The sequence below is a fragment of the Schistocerca cancellata genome, chromosome 2, assembly GCF_023864275.1.
Source record: "Schistocerca cancellata isolate TAMUIC-IGC-003103 chromosome 2, iqSchCanc2.1, whole genome shotgun sequence".
In the NCBI taxonomy this organism is placed as follows: Eukaryota; Metazoa; Arthropoda; class Insecta; order Orthoptera; family Acrididae; genus Schistocerca; species Schistocerca cancellata.
This window is the reverse complement of record NC_064627.1, coordinates 665,823,484-665,841,324: the sequence shown is the minus strand read 5'-3', so window position 1 is coordinate 665,841,324 and position 17,841 is coordinate 665,823,484. Positions and strand designations below refer to the sequence as shown.

The following is a 17,841-nucleotide window of genomic DNA, read 5'->3' as shown; positions in this document are numbered from 1 at the left end:
CTCCCTTAAAACCCACATCCTTTTGTCTTTCCCTCTCCTTCCCTCTTTCCTGATGAAGCAACTGTGGGTTGCAAAAGCTTGAAATTTGTATGTGTGTTTGTGTGTTTTTTGTCTCTATCAATGTACCAACGATTTCGTTTGGTAAGTTACAGAATCTTTGTTTTTCGATACATTTTTCCCACGTGGAATGTTTCCCTCTATTGTATTCATGTCATTAGTTTAATTAAACAATGATAAATAACTTACACAATATGAGCAGTCTTATTAAACAATAATAAACTTTCATTATATCATTTTGATGCCACAGACGGATGTTCCTTCACAGTAATGACCAACTTAAAGCGTCAAACTGCTCACTTGCATCAGATTACAGCCAACTACTTTTTCAATTACTAATTACCTCGTACGCAACTGCCTCATTGTGGGATTGTGCTACAAGCTCATAATCTGGGCCTTTTTCTTGCCTGGCTCATATTGTATTTTATATTACTGCTGCTCACTTCGATGTATGACAAGACAATTTATCACTGTGTTAGATGAAGCAATAACAAAGGAATAGGCATGGGCTTGCAGTTTTGAAAAGACAATGTAATGGTTGGCATACATTGTATATAGGTGCACCCACTTGAAGGTTAAATGCAAATCTTAAGAGCTATAAGTTCTTCATAATGAACAAGTGCTCATAGCTCTTAAGATGCACATTTTAGAGCCCATGTTCACAAGACGTTTTTGCTTTAAATGATCGTTCCTGTCATATCCCTGAAAACTGACCATTACTCCTAATCCACCCTGTATTTTCCATTATAAGACTTGAAGAAGGCTAAAAAAGTCTGTGTAAACCTAAAAAGGTATTCAAAGAAAATAAAGGACTAAAATCCATTTTACAAAAGCCTCAAAAAACTGGAACCTACTTATGGCTGCAGCTGTGTGGGTGCATTTTTCCAGTCACTTTCTAACCTGATTTTTACTTATTGAATTGCATAAAAAAGTGCTTGGAGAGGCCCCTCATTGTCAGCTGACTGGCATCACTGCTTATTGATAAGGGTAACTGTGCAACCTGTTTACTCCTGTTCATATATAGGTGGCTACACCTTAGCAATATCCCCAAACCCAGACAGTAAAACTGGTATCAGTTAACTGATTTTACTGTTTGAGTCAGGATTAGTTGGAATAATAAAATTAAAATTAGCACTTTGAAGCAAATGATAATGTTTATTAAATTTACCTTTTTCTCAATTCCCAACTTTTCAAGCAGAATGGAACCCAACTTGTTACTTGACGTTATCTCTACGGTAAACAAATGTATCAGGAGGCATCAGCACCCTGAGGTGCTGAAACCCTACATAAGAGTCACAGATTCAAAGTAGGAGTCCTTGTGATGAACCAGGAACTGATTCTGCAAGTGCACACACAACATAACACTAGATATGGCTCAAAAAGAGAAAGACAGCATTGACTGCTAATGCTAAGAAAACTGCTGCATTATGCATCTGAAAAGGACGGAAGATGATGACGCACAGGTACTACAGTACAAAATCTTTCCTTTTTGCTGCTTGGTTAATCATGGTAAATTTATAACAGCACCAACAGTAGAAGTAAAAAACAATAATATAATTTATTATGTACTATTTTAAGGGGAATTAACATAGGGCATTACAATTCATGACTCACAATGTAAAGTTAAAACTTTGATGTCAAAGCTAGTCAATACAAAATTGTTACATTGTGATTGTGGGTTTGTGGAATATAATTCTGAAAAATTTTCAGAGTTGATTTTGTCACACTGCTCTCAAATACAGCAGAAATTTAGCTGGGATTGTGAGAACAATTCTTCCTGTTGTGACCTGAAACAAACAGAGAAAAACATGAACAATGCAACATTTGGAAGTAGCTTGAAGAGTCAAAGTTATTATTTACAGAGGCGAAAACTTTTACTGATACTTTCAACAGAAGAAGATACTTTCTGACAGTGTTGTTCTTAATTGTCAGCTGGTTTTTCTTTCTGCGAATTGGTTGGGTATACAAAGACAACCCAGTGATGGGTCTCTTCATCAACCCCCACATTCAAAAAGTAAGCCTCTGGCTACACTCAATTCAACAGAGTGTGCTGTGGTATGTACTCATCTTGCATTAAGAATTGTCCCTCAAGGTACTCGACTTCTTCCAGTACCTTTGGCGAAGCTTATATGGTTCAGAGAGCATATATTGCCCCAGTTATAAAAAAGCTTTTGTTAGAACTCATGTGGAGTGTGGATACCAAGTGTACATATAAGCAAGAATTACAGGTTAAAACGGTCACTGACACCCTGCTTCTGGCCAACAGCAAACACAGGACTTGCCCTATATACATGTCCCCTCTGAACATCGGTGCAGTTTCACATTCATTGAAGTAATACTGGCAGAGATGTAGTCACTTGTTTGCCTCCATGTGCTACTATGTGCAGAGAGGAGGTAAATTTATGGGAACTTTGAGCTATTACATCTTGGGCAATATTTTGTTGAAAGAAGTGAAATTTGGCCATCATGTACAACTTTATGGATTCTCTTAAGAATGCCAATGAAAAGAATTTTATGAGCCATATGCAGCCAAAAAATTTTAGAAGAAAAAGTCACCCAAAAAAACTGGCACAAAAAAAATTTCAAAGTTTGGCTGAAGGTATGACAAGTGTGAAACTTGGTATGTAGTAACACAACGGCACAAGTTTCTCAAATATCAGTTTTGATTTATGTACTACTTTCTAATACAGGGTTATTACAAATGATTGAAGCGATTTCACAGCTCTACAATAACATTATTATTTGAGATATTTTCACAATGCTTTGCACACACATGCAAAAACTCAAAAAGTTTTTTTAGGCATTCACAAATGTTCGAAATGTGCCCCTTTAGTGATTCGGCAGACATCAAGCCGATAATCAAGTTCCTCCCACACTTGGCGCAGCATGTCCCCATCAATGAGTTCGAAAGCATCGTTGATGCGAGCTCACAGTTCTGGCATGTTTCTTGGTAGAGGAGGTTTAAACACCGAATCTTTCACATAACCCCACAGAAAGGAATCGCATGGGGTTAAGTCGGGAGAGCGTGGAGGCCATGACATGAATTGCTGACCATGATCTCCACCACGACCGATCCATCGGTTTTCCAATCTCCTGATTAAGAAATGCCGAACATCATGATGGAAGTGCGGTGGAGCACCACCCTGTTGATAGATGAAGTCGGCGCTGTCGGTCTCCAGTTGTGGCATGAGCCAATTTTCCAGCATGTCCAGATACACGTATCCTGTAACGTTTTTTTCGCAGAAGAAAAAGGGGCCGTAAACTTTAAACCGTGAGATTGCACAAAACACGTTAACTTTTGGTGAATTGCGAATTTGCTGCACGAATGCTTGAGAATTCTCTACCGCCCAGATTCGCACATTGTATCTGTTTACTTCACCATTAAGAAAAAATGTTGCTTCATCACTGAAAACAAGTTTCACACTGAACGCATCCTCTTCCATGAGCTGTTGCAACCGCGCCGAAAATTCAAAGTGTTTGACTTTTGTCATCGGGTGTCAGGGCTTGTAGCAATTGTAAATGGTAAGGCTTCTGCTTTAGCCTTTTCCGTAAGATTTTCCAAACCGTCGGCTGTGGTACGTTTAGCTCCCTGCTTGCTTTATTCGTCGACTTCCGCGGGCTACGCGTGAAACTTGCCCGCACGCATTCAACCGTTTCTTCGCTCCTGCAGGCCGACCCGTTGATTTCCCCTTACAGAGGCATCCAGAAGCTTTAAACTGCGCATACCATCGCCGAATGGAGTTAGCAGTTGGTGGATATTTGTTGAACTTCGTCCTGAAGTGTCGTTGCACTGTTATGACTGACTGATGTGAGTGCATTTCAAGCACGACATACGCTTTCTCGGCTCCTGTCGCCATTTTGTCTCACTGCGCTCTCGAGCGCTCTGGCGGCAGAAACCTGAAGTGTGGCTTCAGCCGAACAAAACTTTATGAGTTTTTCTACATATCTGTAGTGTGTCGTGACCATATGTCAATGAATGGAGCTACAGTGAATTTATGAAATCGCTTCAATCATTTGTAATAGCCCTGTACAAAATGAGCAAAGTTGAAGAATTTGTAAAAAAATAAAAAATGCCATATTTCCTACCAAATTTTGCAAAAACTATGTTCTATAAAATTTTCCAAACTGGGCTCATTAGAAAAATCATGGTTTTAACCAACAAAAAAGTGTGTTTGATCGTCCAATACAGGCTAACAATGTTAGATATTTGAATCAAAGTTGGGTGTGAAAATCATCACACACACACACACACACACACACACACACACACACACACACACACAAAGTAAACTTCGGATTCTTATTTCTCATAGAGTAAATGCATGCTGAACATGAAACTTAATATGCAATAAGTTCTATATCTACCATCTAAGTTGAGTTACCATCAAGCATTGTGCAACATACAGTGCATCATATTGTAATAGATAATTAAATGTAACAAATGCTGCTCTTGCAACACATGCTTCTAAAGCCTTCTCATGAAATCAATATTCAAATATTGTACGAGGGTGCCAGCTACTGACAAGTGAGGTTAGTGCAATCAGATTATGGCACAAGACTGTAAGTATGTCATGTCATTTTCCCCTTTTCTTCTGATCTTCCACCAAACACTGCATCACAAATATGGTGGACACTGTTCAAAGCACATCTAATATGGTATGACTTCATTGCAATGTGTGTATGAATTTACCAAATTCACAAATAAAAATTCATTATTCCATATTACACCTCCCATAAATGTACCACTATTAGTATCACTACCTTTACTGTTCCTGTCTGAAGAAACAGGATTTACTGTAGTGATACATGTGTTTGGTGGAAGAATGGGGGGAGGGGGGGGGGGATGACGACGAGACTTAAATACAGGCAGAATTCTAGTGTACTGACTTAGCTGATTGCACTAATGCCACTGCTCGATGTCTGGCTCTCTTGTACAATATCCAATAGGTTTGTAAAACTTTGAACCTCCATTTCACAAAAATACTTGTGAAGTGTGTCATACTAGAGTAGCCTTTCTTGCATCCAAGTATGTCTTACAATCACTCAACATACAAGCAAACTCAGTGGCCTGTTGGGTGTATGCACCCCGTTTCAGCATAAAATCTTCTTCCACAGTCATACTCGAATGGTAACAGTGGTTAGTATCTCTACTTTGCACTCTGGCATTGCAAATGTGCATTTAGTGATCAAATAATAGAATAGAGCAGGATGAATTCGCAATGTATGCTAAATTGCTGTTCATAAGAATGCTTGTTAGAAGGTAAGAGTAAAGTCTGTGGTCCACATCCCATGACTGGGTCATGGGCCTGACTGTAGGAAGGGTTCAGCCTTTTGTTGCCACAGCACTGGCACGGTGACAGTGGCAGGTCCATAGCCTCATTGGCCTTTTCGATAGCTGGCTGAGCGAGGAAAAATCCTTGCCCCTATGCAGGATTGAAACCAGGACCTCCAAGGCAAGAGACTAGTACTCTGCCTACTACACTTCCGTTGTTAGAAGATGGTTTGGTATAAATTCAAATTTGTTTTTATCCTCTAAAATTCCTCCTACAATGATAAGCAACTAATTGTTTTATTTAAGATTCCATATTAAGTTAAATACATAACATTTTACTCTTACTGCACCATATAAGCAATTCCTGTGAAGTTCACATGGAACTGACATAATGACACATTTTAATGTACTTCTTTTCTGGTTAAAGTGGGCTGGTGGAATATTTTATTAAGAATTCAGAATAAGAAGCTAGAAGTACAAACTGTTGGATTAATTTTGTAAATTTTACACATTTAGCAAATGGCCAACATGCAATGCTTAGCACAAGGCACAATCGATACAAGTGACTTGTTAGCATCCATTTTTAATTGCAATAACCTTTGCGGCAAAACAGAGAGTCCACAAAGTCACTATATGGCTGTAAGCATTAAGCAAAAGTAGTCATCACCCAGTCTATCACTGGTTGCTATGACAGTTCTTTAATTGGAAGAATAAGATGAAGAATTAGGATTATAGATGGGGCACGAACTTGATCAGATAGAGATCTGAAGCCTCATTTTCCTAAAAGAGAGGCTGGTGCTTTACTTCTGCACCACCTTGTTTGGTTTCTGGAACACGACTGGGTATGGGATGCTCTAAGATATTGTTTGAATTTTTTATTTCTGTTACTTTGATTTAATTCCAACAGGCTTGGTTGTTTTAAATTGTTATCACTGGATAGTGTCATTACATAACACCGTATCTGTTAGAGTGATGAGGTTTTTGGGGTAAACAGAAACTTGTGATAACATGCATCGCACAAATGTGCCAGTAAAATTTTAAATAATGAATAAGTGTGTGGTCTTCTGGGCTCAAAATTAAAAAAAAGTGGCTGGTTTTCATTGTGTTAAGTTTTAAATGAGAGCCACAAGAAATTCATCTAACTTTCTCACACGGAACACAACTCATCTTGCGTAAAAGGAAATTTACTTTGAAACTTTATTGTTCCGCAACCTGTTAGAAACACGCTTGTTCCAGCAGGTGCTAGAGAGCATCAGAAAACAGGCATTACTGTGTTAAACCATATTAAAATGCATAATTTGGCTTAAAGTGCACATTTGTATGTTCAGATTCACAATGAAGTAGGCCTCAACCTGATATTAAGCTTTTCAGTGTGGTTTTTGGGACGTAAATTTTCTTGTGCTATCTCATGTTAGGTTCTTTATTGTGGCTTAATGCCATATGTGCCAGAAGATGAAAAAGCGCATTTGAAATTCAGCGAAATGTTGAAACTAGCCGGCAGTATGGACTGAAACACTTCGATTCAAATAAATTAACTGCCTCTGTGGAGAAGATTAATAAAAGGCAAATTTCTTTAGCAAACCAACAAAAATAACTTCATTGTTCTGCAAGGTGCTTAATACTTGAAGCCAAAAACGTGGAAATTAAATAAAATCAGAAAACAAACTAATAATTTTAGCCTTCCATAATTATGTGAATGTATTTTAATTCACTTGATCGCTCCCAGCCACAGAAATCTGTTTTGTTTTCATTTGACCTGAGAGCTTGAAATGAAGAGGAAACAGCAAAATCATTAACAGTCACACTTCAAGTAGCCGGAAGCGGGAGAAGGTACTGCTCATATGCGACTCAACTATGCTTGTGTGTGAGCCCACTGGAAAGTGCTCAAATGAACCTAATCCAAACAATTGTTACATCACCCTCATCATACGCAGTTTGTTGTTATAAACTATTGCACAGTCTTTGTCCTAAAGCCTTTAACACATTTTGCTGTTGACAGACATTAGAGTATCAATTCTTACCAGCCAAAATTACAAAAAGTTAATTGAAAACTAGAACACCGAAAAATTCCCAGAATTCTAAAAAATTACCGGCTTTTTCCCTGGTTTTCTCCTAGATGAAAAAATTCCCAGGTTTTCCCCAATTTTCCCAATTGTCCTGGGGCGTATACACCCTAACTCAGTAAGATAAACAAATAGGTGGAATATTATTAATTCTTCTACGTGTTTTCATGCATTAGCTTCTACATGCTTCTGGTAGATGTACTAGTCTACATAGGAGTCACAATTAAGCAGGAATAAACATTCTGTGTTATGGATTTCACTTGAACATAAGCAGTTGTTATAGTGCAATCTGATCCCTGAAGGTTTTTTTTCCCCTTCCCAAAGGAATGGTATTACATGGCACGTGATATAGTTCAAAACAATGGTTGATTGTGCTCTGGAAAGAATAGGTCGACCATGGCAGGCAGCAGAGACATTCGACAAAATCTACATTGTATTTGAAAAGAATCCATAAAAATCAACAAAGCACATCAGTAGGGAGGAGCAGACAGTACAATCGACAGTACAGAGTATCTTACAAAAGTGTTTGCAGTAAGGCAGCTATTACATGCATCACAACCACTGACTGCACAAAAAGGTCCATTGCAGTGGCTTCAATAATGGAAAAATGCCACAAAGACTGTAGGAGTAAATGAAGAATAGTTTTGAAATTTGCCGTACCATCAATGGTTCCTATTTGAACATACGTGATATGTTGAAAAGTTGGTGAGTTCCTCATTTTTCCATTTTATTTCTTATTCTGTATGTGTAACATTTTTACCAATAAAACAGATTTACTTTTGCACTGTGACTTTGGACCACCCCATATTCACACAAAAAGCACAGTTTAATTAAGTTAAAAAACTTTATAGATGAAATATTTTAGTAGTTCAGATCTCAACTATATAATTTATTCAGTGATTACGAGTTTTGGCTGCATGTCAGCCATCTTCAGATCAGTTATTAATTCGAGTGCAGTGTCTGATTGTAAGATTAGATAAAGACACACAGTCAACAACATAGCAGTAGTTCACATATAAAACTGATTGCAATGAAATAATGGCATGTACCATTCTGATGAAAAATTATGTAAACAAAACCTTCCTTACAAAAACATATTGGTACATAACATTCTGTATACAGTCTCATTACGCCAGTAGCTTCTCAACAACATGTACTTATGAGGCCAATTCAGAACAATAAGCATACTTGTAAGAAAGATTTTGCTTACATAATGTCTCATAATAATGGTACATCCTGTTATTTCATTGTGGTCGATCTTATATATGAGCTATTGTTATGTTGTTGACAGTGTGTCTGTATCTAATCTTACATTCAGACATGCGACGCACTCGAACTGATAATGGATCTGAAGATGGCTGAACACACAGCTGAAACTAGTAATCACTGAATAAATTATACAATTGAGATCTGGACTATTAAAAGATTTATCTATAAAGTTTTTTAACTTCATTCAACTGAGTTAAAATGTTTAGTAGCTGTTTTTTGTGTGAATTCTAAAATAATGAATATGGGCTGGTCCAAAGTCACAGTGCAAAAGTAAATCTGAAATAAGACAGACAAAAATGAGAAAATAGCCAACTTAACACATGATGTATGTTCAAATAGGGACCACTGATGATACGGCAAATTTCAAAACTATTCTTTGCTTGCTCCCAATGTCTGTGGACTAAGTTTACATAAAATTATAACACCTGTCTTATGTCTTTGAATGTATTGCTTACGTAGGGGTTGTGTAATTAACTGTCTCAAATTTTGATATCTGGTTTGATTGTTTCTTCAGAAGATAATGTTCTCAGATCACTCTGAGATTTACACATTACAAACTTTTGTGCATGTTTAAAGAAGGAGCAGTCGAGAAATAAAATTAGTCCGTACCTTCTTCACCACAGACTCCACATTTCCGTCTTTTCCTGGAACCACTAGGAGATGGCAATGTTCTCTTACCAAATGTTCCTCGGCCTCTTCCTGCAGAAGAAAAAAAGAAATAAAAAAAGAAGGCAAACAGATTATCTTTGTTGTAGTATTACATTTATCTAATAAGGAAAAATTTAAATTCAGTAACAGAAACAGAATGTGCGATTTGGAAAAAGAAAAGGAAAATTATTGTCTTTGAATGTCTGAAAGTTCTTGTCATTATCACAATTTATGTATTACCTATGAATGGTACACACACACACACACACACACACACACACACACACACACACACACACACTCAAACTGTAACAGTTTGAAAAAATAGCTGCTGGAATTTTTCTGGGTTGTATGGTCGTGACCCATGTAGCTTCTCTATTCCTAATGTTTTATCCAAGATTGCACTTACAAATGACAGACTGCAGATGTCCAGTGCAACTCTGGATGGAATGTCATGAACAAATCAGTTTCACGCATCATGATGATACAACATGGAAGATTTACCAGCAGCTGTGGCATCTGGTCATGAGAGACCTCATGTGAAAAAATAAACATATGCTTCAGTAGTTCAATGTAATTGCCAATACCCTTGAGACATTTTACTGAATTTAGTTGTGTGCTGTGATATCAATGAGGCATACCTTCAGTTACTGTAATCCATGAGCCATTGTTACCATCACCTGACCCCAATAACACACATCTTTTATAATTCAGCATAACTTCAGTATACACGTTTGTCATACACATCCAAGTCATTTAGATCCTAAAGGACCTATAAATTCCTATAAATCTAAACTACTGGTGATATATTCCATTTTGGTGTGAGAGGAGTGAATTCCCAAGTGACAAAGTTTGCAGTCTGTAACAGGAAAAATTAGGGAAAGGTAAACCCTCACCTACAGCACTGAGCACAGTAACACATAACAGAAAACAGCGTTCGCACTAGATTTCATGAACTTGCTCTTTTTCCAGGAACAGCACACACATTCACACATACAGACACCTAAAAGCACACTCTTGTGACCACGGCAAGTGGTACTGAATGAAATTGGGGACAATGGAAATTTACAGCATAGCTTGAATAAAAAATGTGATCAGCTGATAGATTATGTCCAGAGGCATTGAAGAACCATCAGGTTGATGACATATCTTGAGACGTCAAAGAATCATTAAGGGGGAACAGTATGTACGTGGGGCGGGGGGTTAAAGTGGTAGAGGGAGACCAAGGACTGAGCACAGAAGCAGGTTCAAATGGAAGTACAGGGTGACAGTTATTGAACTAAATGAACTAAAATCATCATAACACTTGAAGAGATTGCGATAGGACGTTCAAACTGCACAGTTGACCGTGGGGCACGATGGGAATTAGTAAGCGCATGCATGGTTTGGTTTAGCAACGAAGCTCATTTTCATTTGGATGAGTTTGTCAATAAGCTAAATTGACACATTTGGGGGATGGAGAATCCGCATTTCGCAATCGAGAAGTCTCTTCACCCTCAAAGGGTGACTGTGTGATGTGCAATGTCCAGTCACAGAATAATCGGTGCGATATTCCTTGGTGGCATGGTGACTACCGAACTGTACATGAAGGTTTTGGAAGATGGTTTCATCCCCATTATCCAAAGTGACCCTGATTTTGACAAGATGTGATTCATGCAAGATGGAGCGCGGCCCCATCAAAGCAGGAGAGTATTTGATGTTCTAATGGAGCACTTTGGGCCGCATTCTGACTGTGGGGTACCCAGAGGCCATTAGCATGGGCCTTTGATTAGCCACCATGTTCTTCGGATCTGAACACATACGACTCCTTTTTGTGGGGCTATAGTAAAGACAAGGTGTACAGCAATGACCTCAAAACCATTGCTGAGCTGAAAACAGCCATTCATTCAGGAGGTCACTGATAGCATCAATGTTCCAACACTTCAGCGGGTCATGCAGAATTTCATTTGTACCACATCATTGCCAAGGATGGCAGGCATATCGAACATGTCGTAACCTAAATCCGAATATCTGTAGTGATGTTTACTTATTGAACAAAGTGTGTGACGCCGTAGTTTGTAACTAATTTATGTTTTTCTTCATATAGTTCAATAACTGTCACCCTGTAGGTCGCAGCAGACATGCATACATGAAGAGGATTGAACAGGATGGACAACAACCTGTGATTTTTATTTATTCCATGGCACAGAGTGGCTGTGTGTGGACATCTTAAACTTTCATCCAGATGGTAGCCTACAGAAGACCATCAGAATAATATACTCATTATAAATGACAGAAGATAGCTAAATGAATAAGGTAGTGCTATGTATGTACGAATCACATGCAAGCATGTGATGTCTCTCTTTGATTTATTATGACAGTGTAATGCAGAGAAGTGCATTAAGTTTATATAAGAGTTATGCTGTTATCGTGAAACATGAAATTTATTCTAAGCATATCTTCACTGATTGAGACTTTGACATACTTTTGTTGAGCAGCTCCTGCACATGAAGAAAGAGTAGAGGTAAGATCAATCTGGCGGAGGAGGGAGAAAAATATTTTATTAGTAGTACTTTAAAAAAGTTCTTTTTCTATAGATGAATATTTAAAAAGTGTCTAATTTTCAGTGACTTCTCTTATACACCGAAGAGCTGAAGAAACTGGTTGCACCGAAGAAACTGGTTGGCTCTGAGCACAATGGGACTTAACTTCTGAGCTTATCAGTCCCCTGGAACTTAGAACTACTTAAACCTAACTAACCCAAGGACATCACACACATCCATGCCCAAGGCAGGATTCAAACCTGCGACCGTAGCAGTCGCGCGGTTCCAGACTGTAGTGCTGTAGTGCCTAGAACTGTTCGGCCACTCCGGTCGGCAAAGAAACTGGTACATCTGCCTAATATCGTGTAAAGCCCCCGCAGTAATCTGAAGTATGGCAACACGATGTGGCGTGGACTCGACTAATATCTGAAGTAGTGCTGGAGGGAACTGACATCATGAATCCTGCAGGGCTGTTCATAATTCGGTACGAGTACGAGAAGGTGGAGATCTCTTCTGGACAGCACATTGCAAGTCTTCCCAGATATGCTCAATAGTGTTCAAGTCTGGGAAGTCTGGTGGCCAGCAGAAGTGCTTAACTCAGAAGAGTGTTCCTGGAACCACTCTGTAGCAATTTTGGACATGTGGGGTGTCGCACTGTCCTGCTGGAATTGCTCAAGTCTGTTCCAATGTTGCACTTCTGCCACGTTGAACGATTCTCTTCAGTCGTCGTTGGTCCCGTTCTTGCAGGATCCTTTTCTGGCCACAGCGCTGTCAGAGATTTGACGTTTTACCAGATTCCTGATACTAACAGTACACTCGTGAAATGTTGTACGGAAAAATCCCCACTTCCTCATTACCTCAGAGATGCCGAGTCCTCTGCTCATGCGCCGACTACACCACCACATTCAAACTCTTTTAAATCTTAATAACCTGCCATTGGAGCAGCAGTAACCAATCTAACAACTGCTCCAGACACTTGTCTTATAAAGGCATTTCTGGCCACAGCACCATATTCTGCCTGTTTACATATCTCTGTATTTGAATACGCATGCCTATATCAGTTAAACTTTGGCGCTTCAGTGTAATATCTAGAAAAGTCCAATTTGGAAAGAGAAAAACTGTGCCGTAAACTGGGCATGTGTGCACAAATTCAATCACCAATCAGAAGCTTTTTTGAATTATGATTTGCTGCTACCTTACTTGTCTGGTGAGTAATAGTCTCTCCACAAGGACATACGCAAAGTTTGGAAACATTGTATTCACCTGTGGTCCAGGCATCATTAACAAATGTGCACAGTTTGCTTGAGCCAAATGTTCTTCGAGAGGTTATATAAATAGAACTGTATGGTATGGGTTACTTGGCTATAAATCCACATGTGGGGTTAAAAAACACATGGTTCAGTCACAATAATGTGACTACCACCTATGTTCAATATCAAAGTACAATAATCACTCACAGATGGCTGTTGGCTGCACCAGCAATGCAGGATATATAAAGGGAATATAAAACAAGTCTGAGGGATGTGGAAAACTGTGCCGCGGTTGTCGTAATGCAGAAATGGAGTGATTTATCTGAGATCCAAGGGGGCATGATCACCGGCTTTTGGACCGAGGGTGGAAGCATTTGTGAAGCAGCTAAGTTTGTAACTGTTCACATGCTGACATGGTTAACGTATACAGTGGATGGCAAAATGGCACTATCCAAAACTAGCAGCTAAGTAACTATGGTGCACCATGGGCCATTGATGACACGGAGAATGACAGCTGCACAGATGAGCATGGGCAATCAGACAAGCAACTGAAGAGCAACTGGTTAACCCAGGTGAAGCAAGGGGCTACTAACAGTGTTTCCTCAATGACTGTTCAGTGAACATTGTTGCATACGGGCCTCTGCAGCAGGTGTCTGGATCACGCACCCATGCTGTTTGCTGTTCATCGGTGACAAAGGCTGGAATTTGCAAGCCAATACTGCAACTGAATGTTCGCTGAGTGGTGACATGTGGCCTCTTGAGATGAAACACATTTTATGCTACATCAGACAGATGGTGGTTAGCATGCATGGCGTGGAACATCAGACAGAAAACAACATTCAACAATCGCAGGAAGAGTCCAGGACGGAGGGCATTTCCTGGGTGATCTCGTCATTCTTGAAGGCACAATGAATCAACACAACCATATATCTATCCTACCCCTACAAGGAATTTGTTTTTCCTCAGCACAAAGGCATTTACCGGCAGCACAATGCAGTGTGTCACACAACTCACAGTTTACATGCATGATTCGAAGAGCACTAGGATGAGTTTACATGCTCCCCTGGTCAACAAACTCTCTGGATTGAAACCCAATCGAAAATCTGTGGGACCACCTCAATTGGGCTGTTTGTCCATGGATCCTAAACCAAGAAACCTGGTGTTAATTAATCAGTGCTAATACATTACAAATTAAAAAATAATGTTCTAAAGATTTTGTATTTATCAAATTGGGATGGAAGGAAATATAATGTGAAGGAACATGTTAAAAAGAGAAGCATTCAGTTCACCACTGAGATTGTTTCTGGTGGGAAACAAAACTATCATCAATTGATGGAAGCTCAGACAATAGTAAGCAAATAAAACAAGACAAATATGATTTCAGAAAAAGGAAGTATTATGGTTTCTACTCAAGCAAATATTTCATTTAAAAAGCTGGAAAATTATTTGTTTTGAGCAATGATCACCAAACTGTCAATTACGAGCTACTAGTAGCCTGGGGGTGGGGGGAGGAGGGCGGGGGCCATTTTCAGTCATTTATGGTAATGCTCAGATTGTCTAACCTGAATTGCTCCACTAAGCTCAGACTGCACTCACAAGAATAACTTTTTGTTTCTCTCATGCAGTTGCCATTGTTACACAAGAATTCTACATTGTCAGCATCACAGTTGATCACATACACATGAAGTCATGTACATTCTGTTTTTCATGTGTATATCAGACTATGCTAGTGAGAGTTTGACTTACACACTGATACTAAGCTAGGTCTGTTCTAATGATGCTGTGTTCAAGCAAAAAGCAAAACAAAAATTCATTATCATTTGGAATGGGAAACTGATTACTTTTTTACGCAGGTGAAGGACAAATATGTGTGTTAACTGTGCTATGGAAGTGCTGTAATAACCAATTTTGCGTGCGCCACTTCATAGTTCACATATGGAGTCTGTGCTCAATTCGGCCACTAGAGACCACCCGGCCTTCTAATACAACAGCAGTTGCGTGCGGAGTCTGCCGGCTGTGCCCCATGTTGGAACTTATGAACGTAAAGGCCAGAGCGCAAGGCTCCGCTGGTCACTTGTGTACTAATAATTGTATTGTACCTGTGTAATAATTGTATTGTACCTGTGTCTTTCATATGTGTGTACCTACTGTTCTGCTATAAATTACAGTGTTCTTGGGTTAGAACACTTTTTGGCAACAAGTATGGTTTCGATTCCACATGTTCAGTTTCAGTTATTAGTCTTTTGTGTTTAATTTCTATGGAGGTGGTTGGTCCCTGCATATGATGATGTAGCAGAAGATGAAAAATGCATGCAGTAACATTTCCAGGCATTTAACAGATGTAAGCTTATGAGTATCACCTGTTGTGTCAGCTCACTCCCTAACAAGAACTTTCGAGCTTTCTTTTGACAGAAGTGTGCGTTACCTTCTACATATCATTGTAAATGTACTTGCATTATTGCTGCTCATGTGGAGTTTTACCGCAGCCAAAAGAAGTCAACGTAGTCATACAGGGCATGGGCAGCAGAACTACACGGACTGTAATTTTGTGACAACTGTTCTCAAGGAATCCTAAGCCAAACAAATGGTTTGTGATGCAATCACACATTTTGCTCCTGATAGAGAAGTTCGATAGCAAGCTCTACAGTTTAAATATCCTATGCTTACAGAAGTATTGAACATAGCTCAGTAATTTGAAGTTTCATGGGCTGCAGGTAGTCAGAAAAAAGTCTAGTTCAAAGCTTCAGAAATCAGTTCCTCTCATCCCTCCCAGCCTTCAGTCAGTTTGCAAGGGAACATAGATGCTATTGCAGCAGTCCAGCAGACATCTCAGCATCGTATAGGTAAGCGGCATTTGCGACAACAGTACATGTCACAACAGCGAGAGCCTCATGCTCCACTGTCTTTATGCACATACTGTTAATTCAACATGAATGGACCGTGTGACTGAGGTGCTGGGCAACGTGTAAGAGGTGCCATAAGAAAGGACACGGTGCTTCTGTATGTAATTCCTTTCCAAACCTGAGTGAGGGTGAAATGAACATGGATGTGAACAATGTATCAGCAGTGACGGTGTCTCAAAGTGAGTTATACACTGAAGTGCATGTGTTTAACAAGTTATTGAGAATGCAGGTGGACACGAATGCAGCAGCAACATTGTTGAATTCTCAGACTTATATGGATTTGCGTTCACCCCCTCTGACTCCAGTGTCATGGATGTTGATGAGTTATAAGTTTATAACGAACAAGAGATTCCCATTCTTGGACAGTTTACTGCACCTGTAACTCACAAGCCTGTGGTTCGTTCATTAACATTCCTAGTTGTGGACAATTCTCACACTGAAAATCTGTTTGGTTGAGATGCTTTTATATTGTTTGCAGTCTCCATTGATGATAAATGGAAATGGTAATGTCGTGTGGCTAGGGCCTCCCGTCGGGTAGACCGTTCGCCTGGTGCAGATCTTTCGATTTGACACCACTTCGGCGACCTGCGCGTCGATGGGGATGAAATGATGATGATAAGGACAACACAACACCCAGTCCCTGAGCAGAGAAAATCTCCGACCCAGCCGGGAATCGAACCCGGGCCCTTAGGATTGACAGTCTGTCATGCTGACCACTCAGCTACTGGGGCGGACTCCATTGATGATGAAATGCATCTGGTTTTTGATCAAGTTCCATATCAACTGTTAGATCCTATCCATACCAAATTTTCCTCTGTATTTTCTACAGGATTGCAGTGTGCAACAGTATTTCAGGCTCGTATTACAATTAAAGATCCTCACTGTGGCAAACTTTCCTTTGTATTTTCTACAGTACCATACTGTGCAACAGAATTCCATGCTCATATTACGATGGAACAGTCTGTCTGTCTCTGTTTTTTCCAGGTCCACCCAGCAGAATTAGATCATCTTCAATCCCTTGATGTTATTTGATCTATATATTTTAGTGAATGGACAAAATCAATGGTGATAGTAAAAAAGCCTACCTATAAAGTACACCTCTGTGGTGATTTTTAAAAAATCTGTTAATGCCCAATCAATCATTGACATCTACCCTTTGCTGCGCCTTGATAAGCTGTTAGCAAAATTATCAGGCGGTCATTATATTTCAAAGACTGACTTGTCAGAGGCATATTTACAGCCGCTGCTCAATGAGGAATCTAAATGCCTTCTGGTTATCAATAACCCATTTGGGTTTTATCAATACTCACATTCGGCTTTTGATGTGGCAGGTGTACCAGCTATTTTTCTTTTGCACTACTTCTTGGCTGCATCAACTATTTAGATGACACAGAAGTGTCTGGTGCCTCTACAGAGGTACAGTTGCACAGCCTTCATGCCCTATTTTATGTTTTAAAGTCCGCAGGATTAAAGTACAATTTGGACAAGACACAGTTTTTCAACCAACCATTATTTATTTGGATTCTTAAGTGTCACATGCTGGCATTAAACCAATGCACCAGTATACTGATGCCATTGCCACACTGTCATACTCCACCGTCTGTCACAGAATTACAGGCACTTTTAGGCAAAATTGTGTGCTACCATAAATTCATACCAGATGCTCCTACAGTGGCACAAAACATCCATGCATTATTATGTAAAGATGTTGCTTTCCACACCCAGCATGTGACCGGGTATTCCAGTCGTTGAAAAGTAAGCTGCAGTCGGCCCCTTGTCTGGTCACATTTCAGCCAGGCCAACACATTGTGTCAGCGACAGACACATCTCAGTTTGGCCATGGCATCATCTTTGCTC

General features: G+C 39.5%; 1 protein-coding gene across 1 annotated transcript in view; it reads right to left on the bottom strand.

Annotated features, from left to right (window-relative positions):
* Positions 1 to 1,596: 1,596 nt before the first annotated feature.
* The window catches only part of LOC126162371 (DNA topoisomerase 3-alpha), a 208,888-nt gene continuing 192,643 nt past the window's right edge, over positions 1,597 to 17,841 (bottom strand). The window contains exons 18-19 of the mRNA XM_049918826.1: positions 9,271 to 9,360; positions 1,597 to 1,844 (exon numbers count right to left, since the gene is read on the bottom strand). Of these exons, the coding sequence (XP_049774783.1) occupies positions 1,807 to 1,844; positions 9,271 to 9,360 (128 nt within the window). The 3' untranslated portion in view covers positions 1,597 to 1,806. The remainder of the gene's footprint in view (positions 1,845 to 9,270; positions 9,361 to 17,841) is intronic.